We start from the raw sequence: 12,102 nt of genomic DNA, 5'->3' as shown, positions 1-12,102 counted from the left end.
TTCATGGATTGACTGGAATTGGATGAATAAGGTGCTTCCACCATAATGGAGATTTCCAACTTTTGGAAATTTCCATTTTGTTGGTTTTTTCAAATTTTTGTTTTCAAAATTGATTTCTAAAATCAATTTACAAATAAACTAATTTATTTGTTTATTAGTTTTATAAAAATTAATTCGCTTAAATTAATTTTAAATAAAATTAATTAATTAAACCTTTTAATTAATTTTTTTAATTTAATATCTAATATTAAAATAATAAAAAACTAATTTCACTACCATGAATTTAATTTCATATTATTAATATTTAAATCATAATTTAAATATCAATTGATTCTCCAATTTTTTTTAGTTTTGATAAAATTAAACATTTCAATTATATCGAATACAATTAATAGAAACCCTAATTGAATTTGAACATTTCAAATTCTAAACCCTAATTTCAAATCTCATCAAGATTACTCAATTTATAATCCAAATTACGAGCTAGTGGAGGGACCTTATGGAACAGATCATGAGCTCCAACGATTAGTAATTAATTGGTTAAACTCTTTAAACCGAATTAATCACTATTCATTAACTACCAAGATATTCCACTATAGCTCGATAGTTGCACTCTCCTCACTATAGATATATTTATGTCCATTTTAACCATAATCGGTAAGTCAGTCCTTCACAGGTCGTTCATATTTACAGTTGGGTCAAAGATTACCATTTTACCCCTGCAAATACGTCTTGCTCCTTAAGCTCCCACTGATCCTCCATTGAACAATTGATTTATAGTCCAACTTATAAATCGTAACCCTCTCTTTCATGAGAGGGTGGGACCCCATTGTTCAAGACAGGGCATCAGCACTTAAGAGAACAACCCATCTGCTAACCCAAAATCGGGTAGGAATGAATTTCATATTGCAAAGCTATGTCCCTAGCTATCTATCCGGTCTTATCCCCAAAATGGGAGGCTTATTGAGCAGTGCTGTTGGACTACTCTCACCTATGCAGATCAAAGGATAATACCGAATAAACAGGAGTTCATAGTTAGCTCAGGATTTAGATCGAGTTACCCTAGGTCATTTGAGTTTGAAATAGTGAGTTTTAACAGTAAACGGTTGTTATAAAGAAAAGTGACTATTCGAGGTTCGGTCTTATGCAAACTCATTGTACATGATGCCTCCACATGAATGATTTTTGGATCACATCATTTGTATCAGTATATAAAAAGGGCCGCATCCAATAATGTCACAAGGATGAAGCACCCAATCTCATCCGTATACTTATAGACCATTTTGGCTACATATTAAAACTTGATAATGTCTTATGTCGCCACATAAAGTTCAAATATTCATGTTATAGCCATGAATTTGTTTATTGGATTTTTATAAAAGAATGCAATATCAATAATAATTTGTTTAATAAAATACTCAACATCATTTTTATTGATAAATAGAATACGTTGATAATATTTATGAACAACAAATTTAGGACATTCCTAACATAATGTATTCTCTCTTTTTGGTAGTATTGAATTTTCTAAAATAGATTTGCTATTATTTGGTGTCATTATTTGTTTTTTAAATAATTGAAGTTTATGTTATAATATTTAATATTTTGGTATCTCAATTGTTTGAGTTTTACTTGAACGATTTTATTTCTTTGGTTAGTATTAGTATTTCTTACTAAAAGAAGAATGCTTGATTTTAGGGGGAGCTATACACTTTTTTTTTTATGTGAATTTAATATATTTGATGATACTAACTCTCCATAGTGTTATGTTATGTTAAGGTATCCCTCTTATGCATATTGTTTATCCTTTTATGGGCCGTTTGATTTGAGAAAATAAAATGTGAGAATGGGCATGGATATATAGAATCCTTGTTTGGTTGGGAGAATTTGAGGTATTTACATAGGGAAACATTTTTCCAAGCATAAAGATGTCTCTCTTTGCATGTTTTCTATTTCCACCGTAATTGGTGGGTTTTTAATAAACTCCCACTTTTGCTTCTTTTTTTTCCTCCGTTTTTATCCATTTTCCCATTTATTTTCTATTATCTTTTTTTTATTCATTTTTTTCCTTTTCTTTTTATATTTACTATTTCAACTTTTTTAATAATTTTTCTACTTTATATGATCTTTTTACATGTTTTTATTTTCTATTTTTTCTTTAATATATTTATTTTATTTATTTCTCCTTCTTCATTCTACTTATTATTCATCTTTTTCTATTTTTCTATTTTTAATTTATTTTTTTTTTCATTTTTTTCATTTTATTCTCATGCTTTTTCATTATATGAATGAAGATTAAATTAAATTATTTTGTTTAAAATTATTATGGTATAAATTAATTATTGAAAGGTAAATTTGATTTAATTCAATACTTTATAATTGCTCATTATTCTAGTAAGTATAATTATAAATTACTCATTTTACAAATACTTATAATTAATAATTTAATTATTACTATTATTTGATTGTTAAATAATTATTTTTCTCAAAATTTTGAATTGAATTTATTGTTTACCAATTAATATATAAAATTTTATAGAGTTGTCACAATTAATTTTATAAATTAAATATAAAGATAATTTGTTCACATAAAAATTCAGATAACATTTCCATGCACAACCAAATGTTGTTATCATTGATTTCAATCAATTTTATTCCTAGGTTTATAATTCTCAGTCATCCTTAATTCTTGTGCATCTAGAAAACCTTAAACTAAAAGCCCCTTAGGGAGAGCTATTGTATTTGGAGTAATACGTTTTGAAAATTTATTTGATATTTCTAACCTCAAGTTAATTTATGAGCTAAATGTCTTTTTGTCCCTTATTAAGAGCGAGTGTTCAATTTATTTCAATTCTAAAATTTACAATGTTGTTGCTTATTTTTAGAAGGCATATTGCTTAATGTTGCATGTTTCTTCTTTTCATTCTATTTTTTCAAACATCATAATTCTTATTACCATCAGAGAATGGCGGTCTATCGATAATAAAAAAATGGGGTCAAAATATCATGATAAGTTACTATTTTACTTAAGAAAAGAAAGAAAAATAAAAGGTAAAAACATGCACTTTATGATATTTATCCATTAACATGTCCCATTTTTTATATTTCTTCACCCCTTTCTTCTATACCTTCTTAGGCATATAATTTCATTATTCAATCTCTAAAACTTCCATATTTTTGCTCATTTCTCTCTCTTGTTAAATAACAAAACTTTAAATAAACAGAAAGAACTCTATTGTTTCTTAGCATGTCCAACCAAGAATCTAAGAAATTTTAACACCTAAATAACCAATTTCTTTGAAGATATCTAAAGTTGAAAAAGAACAATTTTGAAAATAATTAACTCATATAAATGTCCCCTCTCTCATATAAGTACTCTTATTTGTACAATTTTTACACTAATTTTCTCAATAACCAAACAAGACCCAAGACTTCAAGTTAAAATATAAAATCCCACAAAGATTCAAAATTAAAATCTCATCTCAAAACTTGGCAAAATGATGAATCGATAACACAAAAAAGGACGACAAAGAAATATCATATTTGATCATGGGAAACCTTCTCAACTAATCACAAGAAACCGACTAATTTGAATAATAAAGCAGATTAACAAAGTCGTTATTTCTACACATTTGGTAATTTACATGTTTCTTTCCTTCTTGTACTCTCCCTATGGGTGTCCTTAAAATTATTACCCAAAATCTAAACATTTAACTCTTTTCGTGCATTAAACCCAAATGATGTACTCAACTACTAATAAGGCTATTAACAAGTAATCTTGTTAAAACATTCAAGTCATAACATCTTATGTGATTAAATTGTTCTTATTTCTACTTGCCATAGCCTATATATCTTAACTAAATAAGATAGTTTTAGAGATTGTGAATGAAAAAAGAGGAATAAGAGGACATTGAAGAAGAGGAAAATAAAAGGAAAACGATGAAGTATTAGACTACAAATTGAAGTAGAGGTGAGAGATTGAGAAAACAGAAGATGGAGATGATAGAGCGTAGATAAACAATTTTCGTTTAGATACTAACGGTAAGGACATTTTTTTTTTGAAGATTTTAAAAAATAGAAAAATAAGAAAAACTATTTATATAAGATAGCAAAATTTTAATCTTATTTGATAGAGGCTGAAGCCTATCCGTGTCTATTAGTGATAGAAATTGATAGAATTCGATAGATATTGATAAAAGTCTAACAATATTTTTTTTTGTTATTTATGTAAATAGTTTGACATTTATTGTATTAGTGAAAATTTTATTTTTTATATTTTTTAAAGTCAAGGTTATTAATGAATCTTTTGAAAGTTTATAGATATTTTTTAAACGAGGTATTGGCAGTTTTCGTTCTAAATTAATGGTAAAAATACTTTTGATATTTTTTAAATTGAAGGATATTAATAAAATTTTTGAAAGGTCTCACCGTCTCGGTTAATTTTAAAAAAGTAACGATTTCTATTCAAAACTAATGATAAAGAATATTTTAATTTTAGTTTTTTTTTTTAAAGTTTAAATTACAAAGTTTTGTGGGTTGTTGTGGTTGTTTTTTTTTTAATATTTATTATTATCATTTAGAATTTAGCAATATATATATAAAAATAAACAAAAAGACATAAGATGGATATGAGGGGAGAAAAAGAAAAAAACCCCGTAATTGCCTCTTTTTCCCTTTCTCTTCCTTCATTTTTCTTAAAACCTCTGTAAGTCTTAACCCTAGCTTCTCCCTTTTCTTCCATCTTCCTCGATGGCCACCACCACAACTACAGAGAATGGCTCTACTGATGCCAACGCCCTCAATTCCAACCCCCAAAGTTCCACCCTTTCCTCTCTAGCTGCTGCAGAACCAGACTCTACAGAAGCGGGTGGCACTGAATCCGACATCGATCCTTCTAACGAAGACTACTTATCGGTTCCCGCTTCGGATTCTGCAGCTTATGAAGGCCCCAATCATACTGGCGCTTCCGATAAAAAGTGGCCCGGATGGCCCGGCGACTGCGTCTTCCGGCTTATTGTGCCGGTTGTTAAAGTCGGCAGCATTATTGGGCGCAAGGGCGATCTTATTAAGAAGATGTGTGAGGAAACTAGGGCCAGAATTCGTGTTCTCGATGGTGCTGTGGGCACTCCTGATCGCGTTGTGAGTGTTTCTCTAACCTGAGCTCTTTTCTGGTAGTTTTTTTTTTTTTTTTTTTTTTTTTTTTTTTTTTTTTTGCAGTAGTGAAGGCTTTGTTACTCATGTTTACATCGGGAAGGTTTACTTGTTACGTTTGGTTCCTGTTCCACAACGTAGTTTTTGTTATGGGACTGTCTGGTTAGTTATTTGTTCAGCCTGACCATCTTTATGTGTTCCTCGATGGATAATTCGACTGGATGTAACGATTTCTAGTCAAAAGATATCTTCTTTTTCGAGCCCCCCCGAGGCTTCCAGGGAAAAAAGGGAAAAAATTGTATTCTACTATCTTTGGCTAGTTTCATCAGTTTTATTTTTTTTAATTTTTTTCCCCATCAGTTAAATACCAGTTACTAGTTATTTTCTACTTCCTTCACAGTTTTCGCACTATTTCTGTCTGATATTCGGTTAACTAGTTGTATAAATGGAACTCCTAGGGGATGAAAAGGAGCTTATGTTAAACCTCGTTTTGGTTGTTTAGTATTTAAGCTTGATCTATGATGGAGGAGGTGCTTCTAAATTCTTCCTTTAGGGAGAAGGGCAAATTGTTGTTGGCATGCTAGTTTCTTTGCATTAGCTTGAGAGGGATAATAGAATCAGTAGAGGGGTGGATAGAGGTTTGGGATATGGCTAGGTTTAATGCATTCTTGTGCGCATCTTTGACTCTTTCACTAAGTTTTCCCCCCAATTATCAATAGCTTGATCTTGTTCTGTTGGATTAGACTCCTTTTTTGTTGGGGTTTGTTTTTGCATGCGCTTATTTATTTCATTTCTCTCCGTAGAAGTGTGGTTTCTGACTAAACAAAATTGAAGCTTGATAGCCCTTTTTTGTTAATTTTATTTTCAATATATATGGATTCCCTTTAACTTCTTTTCTTCCTCATTTCTGTTGAAACGTTAAGTGTTATTTTTAACAACATCCTTATTGTCTCTAAATAATCTAGACATTCTTTAATATTTATCAACATTTTTGAGTTCGTGGCAAAATTTAGTGACATGGTAAATTAATAATTCATTGTACATTGGTTTGAAATGCATAGGTAAACTCTTATATTTTTGAAGAACATGACTGATTGATATCATTCTTCTAGTCCCTTCACTAGGAGTAAAGATGCTCAGAACCCGGTGCTATAAGCCTCTTATTACCCGAAGTAGGCATAAGAAGAGTTTTAGGCTTAATTATTGTGGGGGGTTTATTTTTTTTTTATTATATTTAGTCTAGGTCTTGATTTGGCTCCTTATGTTGGGCTGCCTTTTTCTATGCCTTCTATTCTTTCAATTTTCTCATTGTATCTTCCATTGAAAAAACCACTTAGAGGCAAAATATGACAGTTATATGATTATTACCTTCCATAAGTCATGTGTTTTTGTATAGGGTGTTTTTAACTTCATTTTGTTGACCAGGCGCTTCCTGATTGTCTGTGAATTTTAGAAGGTTGTGATTATGCACTTAGTTTATTTAGGAAACAAACTTTGTACTTTGAGGAGTGCCCAAATAATTGTGATTAGGTTCAATGAAGAACTGTAATATATCAAAGAGAGGCATTACTTTTCCATTTAGGAGGCTGGTGCAATTACCCTTTAATTCTTTGATGCTTCACTTTGATTTGCAAGAACACTTGGATGCATTTTCAGAGAATTGTTCAAACTTGTTCGTTCAGTTTTTAATGTTTAGAGTTTACTTCAGGTGCTGATTTCAGGAAAAGAAGAGCTTGATGCACCCCTCTCCCCTGCTATGGATGCAGTCATAAGAGTCTTCAAACGCGTGTCTGGATTATCGGAGAATGAAGATGAGGCTAAAGCCTCATTTTGTTCAATTAGGCTACTGGTGGCATCAACTCAAGCAATCAATCTAATTGGAAAGCAGGGTTCATTAATCAAGTCTATACAGGAGAGTACTGGAGCCTCTGTTAGAGTATTATCAGGAGGTATGCTTTCATTCTCTATTATGCACTTGCCATGATCTTTTATTGATTGGTTTTGGACCTAGCTATATTCTTGTTGAAGATCTTGAATTCTTCTAGATAGCTAAATTTTGAATTCTTCTAGATAGCTAAATTGTAGAGCCATAAAAAAGGTTGTTATTGAGAGAGACAAATAAGCAGAGCACTCCCTTCAAAACTTCATTGCAGGAGATGGATTATTCTAAAGAGTAAAAACGCCCCTAAAGAACCAAGCGAATCAATAGAAAACCACCTTCATTACGACAGGTGCAAATGGGTCTTATAAAAATTGGTCCACCATAATAAGCTTTGGTTTTTGCAAAGAACAATATCCCAAGCAGTATTAATCATAGTATTTTCTGATAAGATACACCTTGACCTTTTTTCGTTTTTATATGTATATATAGATGCACCTTAACCCTTTTCATTTAAGTCCAATTTTGTATTAATAAGTTATTCGACCAGAGAGGTGATTCGGTTATAGGAAGTATTGTTTGTTTGTCTCCTTTAAGTTTGGGATCATATGTTTGTAAGAAGTGGAAATTTGGGAAGCCTCATTGCAAGATGAAATCTCACAGGTTGTGCTGTGTTAGAGTTAGAGTTCGATGGTTCGTTGTTTGGCCCCCTTCCATGTAAAGAGTCTTATTGTAGACAAATTAGATGTTCATCTTCAGAATAAGTACTGTTCTCAATATCTAGTCCGTGGAAAAAATATCCACGAGAATCTGTGAGGACCCTAGTAATGGTTTTAGTAATAATATTAATATGATTGGTAGCAAGGGGTATTCCAGTAATTAGACACTAAGATTGTTAGGTCTTTTTGGGTTATAAATGGTAGATGAGAGTGAGGCTTGAGGTGTGGAGAATTTGGGTGAGCATAGGCTCTTTGAGAGAGGATCCTCAGCCCTCTTGAATGTGCTGGGTTAGTTCATGGTTCTTAGTATTACTATATTTTCCTTTATGCTTTTCGTCTTGTAATTGTTGAGGATTTCCGTGAGTGAATATATAACACAGTGAGACTTGCCCTGTGATTTCTGGATATTTGGTACTTGTTGGGATTTTCTCTTTGTAGGAAGAAAAATCCTAACAGAATCACTAGCGTCAATGGGTATTTTCACCTTTTACCATTGAGCTAAAGGTACCTTCCCTTTCCCCCCCTAAAAAAACCTCATCTTTACAAGATATACCTCCATCTTATGGTTGTCTGGTGTAGCTAACTTAATTCGAAGACCTTACCTTTCTTGATTTCAGAAGGTGAAGGGCTCTTGAGGTTGAACTCCCTTTATTCATTAGCCCATTGAAAAACCTTGGAGAAAATGGTCTCTCTCTCAATTAAAAAAAAGTGATATTTTTATTTTTATTTTATTTAAAAAAAAGTGATAATTTTATTTTAAAAAAAAGAAAAAGAAAATATGAACCCTTATTTCTGTAGAAAATATCTTACGAAAGCTCTAATTTTTCCCTTAAAATTTTCCTTTCCCCATCATTCATAAATTATACATTTTCATAAGGAAAAAATGTTATATGTATTTCTTCATCGGGTACTCCACCAAAAAAAGTTCTCCCTTGCCCAAGGGGCTGTATCATGCCATTTGGAGACACTAGCCTGGACACAATATAAGCCTTCACCTCAATTGCCTGAGAGCTAGGATATAACATACAATCTAAGAAACTGAAAATGAAACTGTAAAACACAATCATCCTTGAGCCCTTTCCTTCAAGGGGTGTCCGTTAGTGGGATTGTTTTTGTAGGCCCTTGTAATCATAATCTTTCATTTTTTTCTCAATGAAAGATGTTGCTTTTATATAAAAAATAAATAACACAAGCGAACAAATATAGAACAGCTACATCAGCTACAATAGTTCAAAGGTATAATGATAAGAGATGTACTTGCCTCAATCCCTTGTATTGTTGTATGCAGGCATGCAGCTTTGTTCTGGTGAGTTTATCACCATTACATCATGAAAGTTGCTTCCAGAATATTTAATGTCTGTGACCTTTCATTCAAGAGACCTCATTGCTAACTTTATTATTATTGATGAATTATATGCAAAAACGATAATGAGAATGTAAATCATCTCTTCATAATTGGAGGTTGTAGTATAGTTTCATTCTCAAGTTTTGAGTATTATTATCTACCTAATTTTTTTTTTTTTTTTAGTATTATCTGGTCATCTTAGAGAAGCAATCTTGTTCGGATTCACTAACATCTTTCTCTTGCTGATACATGATAAAAATGACCTAAAGGCTAAAACTAAAAGTTCATGGCAATAGCTGGATAATATAAGTATTATCTTTTTCCTCCATTATATTGATGGCTATTAACTTCAACCTTGAGTTCAGCCAGCAGGTCCAAGTAACTAATAATGTTCTGAGATAATAATACATTGCCTCCTATACTCATTTGTTTATGAATACTCTCTGAACGCTCCTGTACTCATATACATTTGATGCTTGCAGATGAGATGCCATTCTATGCTGGTGCCGATGAGAGAATGGTGGAATTGCAGGGAGAATCCTTAAAGGTTCTCAAGGCTCTAGAGGGAGTGGTGGGCCACCTAAGGAAGTTTTTAGTTGATCATAGCGTTCTTCCTCTGTTTGAGAAGAGTGTAAGTTTTGTCTTGTTCGGTCTATGACCAACCTTTTCAAGGATTTCTAATGAATTGTTGTTCCTTTTCTTTTTTCTTTTTTTGATAAAAAAATAGTTTAACACACCTGCCTCACAAGATCGCCAAATGGACACCTGGGCTGACAAGTCCTCACTTCTTACTGCATCTCAAAGTATAATCTCCACCGAGTATCCTCCGTCTACAAAAAGAGAGTCTCTGTTTCTTGACCGAGAAACTCATCTTGATTCTCATATTCCATCATCTGGTATTTCTCTATATGGGCAAGATCGAGTGCTTCCTACAATTCGATCATCAGGTGTTGGTCGCTCTGGGGGACCTATTGTAACTCAGGTTGGTGTATGTAGCTGATTTAGTCATTTATCCAGTTATTGGTAGAAGGAAATGGTCTATGTTGACTTGGTGAGGTAGCAAACTATCCCACCTACTGACCTTCATAATCTATAAGATAGATTCCATCATTGTATGTCTATTATTATTACAGTTAGGTGATTAGTTTTTTGTCTTCAGGTCAAGGCAAGCTTTTCAGCTTTTCAGCTTTACATGTCCTTCGTGTCTTGGAAACACTAGGTCCAAAATGTTTGGCATATTGCATATAAGTATTATTGAGATTTTACCATAATGCTGAAGGGAGGCAGTGGGAACAGATTAGTTATAGAGTTTGTCTTTGTAGTTTGTTATTTCTGATCAAGTTACCTCTTTGTGGCTCCTGTCAGGTTACTCAGACAATGCAGATCCCGTTATCTTATGCTGAGGACATCATTGGAGTTGGAGGAACAAATATTGCATTCATCCGTCGCAATAGTGGTGCCATCTTAACCATACAAGAGAGCAGGGGATTACCCGATGAGATCACTGTGGAAATTAAAGGTACTTCATCACAAGTTCAGATGGCTCAACAATTAATTCAGGTAATGACTTATAACATCGTGGTTAAGAGATTGTTTGTGGTCCAAGTCGTGATGGGATACTTTGTTTCTCATGTCATGCAAAAAGCTACTTTTATTTAATTTGCTTGGCTAAAAATTTATTGTACAGTTATTATATCACAATGTTGCATGACTTGCAATATATTATGCTCTACATGTTTTAATTTTAACATAAATGAAATGAATACATAACATGGAAGAGTATATTTATCAAAGTTCTAATCTTTTAAGGGTGTAATTCCATGTTTTCATATTTCAAATTTTAAATTTAAAAACATTGAATCGATAAAATGTTGTTGTTTTCATTATTTTCACATAGATCACAAAATCCAAATATAGGCCCATAGTTTTGTGAACTTTTTTGTTTGTAACGATCGTTTGTAATATTAGGAGGGTTTGCCACATGGAATAAGGGGCTTCATAAGTGAGCCTAAAGGCCACAAAACATAGAAAAGATGTCACAAGATTTTTTCTTCCTTTTCTATTTTTTCTTCTACAGATGGTTTTTATTATTTATTCAGACTCAAATACCTATTTTAAGATTGAAAACGATTGTGATCCTGATTCCCACATCAAGATGATCTCAACTTTAAACATGCATCTATTGATGAGCAAAACTTTGTTTAGATATTTATGATGATTATTTTTGCCTTATAGGAAGCAGTAAGTGCCCCCAAGGAGCCAGTAACAAGCAGCAGCTATGGCAGATTAGACGCCACAGGGTTGAGGTCATCATACTCCCAGTTGGCTGCTTCAGGTTCATCCTATACTTCATCTTCTTTATCTTCACAATCATATGGTGGATATGGGTCTTCTGGTTTAGGAGGCTACAGTACCTTCAGACTCTGAATTGATTGATCTGCAGAGATTCATATCCACTTGGATTTGATCCGCTTCGGATTCATTAATTCTTGCTAAGAGAATGAATGAATTGTGTTGGAATGTAGTTGTTGTAAAGTCAGCCTAAAGTAGTTTAAAACCTTTTTTCTTTTACCCTCTCTGGCATATTCAAACTCATTCAGCTGGGTAGATTTGTCTTTGTTTTCTTTTTCAGTGTTTTGAGGAGAACTTTTCCCCCCGCCACTTATTTGGGAGAATTCAAATTAACTTAAATATGGAAAAAACTGGAGTGCATCTTAGTAGATAGATTGGTAAATGGACTGCAAAATAAAACACCACCTCCATGGTTAGGAAAGTGGAATTTTGGAGGGGTGAGGGTGAGTATTTTGGTAGAATCCAGACATTTAAGAAAATAAAAAAGTAAAATTCAAAATCAAGCCATATAGAGATGATATCAAGTTAAGAAAAATTGTTATATTTTCATATTCAATTCCAGATTAAATGAGTGCAACTAAAAACCACACAAGGTAAAAAATTAGGCTCCATTTGGTAACCATTTTGTTTTTGTTTTTGAAAATTAAGCTTATGAC

General features: G+C 32.3%; 1 protein-coding gene across 1 annotated transcript; it reads left to right on the top strand.

Annotated features, from left to right (window-relative positions):
* Positions 1–4,635: 4,635 nt before the first annotated feature.
* LOC120080402 (RNA-binding KH domain-containing protein PEPPER-like) lies at positions 4,636–11,788 on the top strand. The gene is made up of 6 exons (XM_039035054.1): positions 4,636–5,139; positions 6,860–7,100; positions 9,577–9,725; positions 9,822–10,076; positions 10,460–10,654; positions 11,330–11,788. Exons 1-6 carry the CDS (start codon positions 4,750–4,752, stop codon positions 11,519–11,521), a joined length of 1,422 nt encoding a protein of 473 aa, XP_038890982.1. The 5' UTR covers positions 4,636–4,749; the 3' UTR covers positions 11,522–11,788.
* Positions 11,789–12,102: the final 314 nt, after the last annotated feature.

The sequence above is a fragment of the Benincasa hispida genome, chromosome 6 (assembly GCF_009727055.1).
Source record: "Benincasa hispida cultivar B227 chromosome 6, ASM972705v1, whole genome shotgun sequence".
In the NCBI taxonomy this organism is placed as follows: domain Eukaryota; kingdom Viridiplantae; phylum Streptophyta; class Magnoliopsida; order Cucurbitales; family Cucurbitaceae; genus Benincasa; species Benincasa hispida.
The sequence above is the reverse complement of the archived record's forward strand: the minus strand, read 5'-3'. Positions and strand labels throughout refer to the sequence as shown.

Bases quoted from the DNA above. Each gene is read 5' to 3' on its own strand.
- LOC120080402 (XM_039035054.1), top strand. From the start codon at position 4,750: ATGGCCACCACCACAACTACAGAGAATGGCTCTACTGATGCCAACGCC. The intron at 5,140-6,859 runs GTGAGTGTTTCT...AGTTTACTTCAG, and splicing joins TGGGCACTCCTGATCGCGTT to GTGCTGATTTCAGGAAAAGA. The intron at 9,726-9,821 runs GTAAGTTTTGTC...ATAAAAAAATAG, and splicing joins TTCCTCTGTTTGAGAAGAGT to TTTAACACACCTGCCTCACA.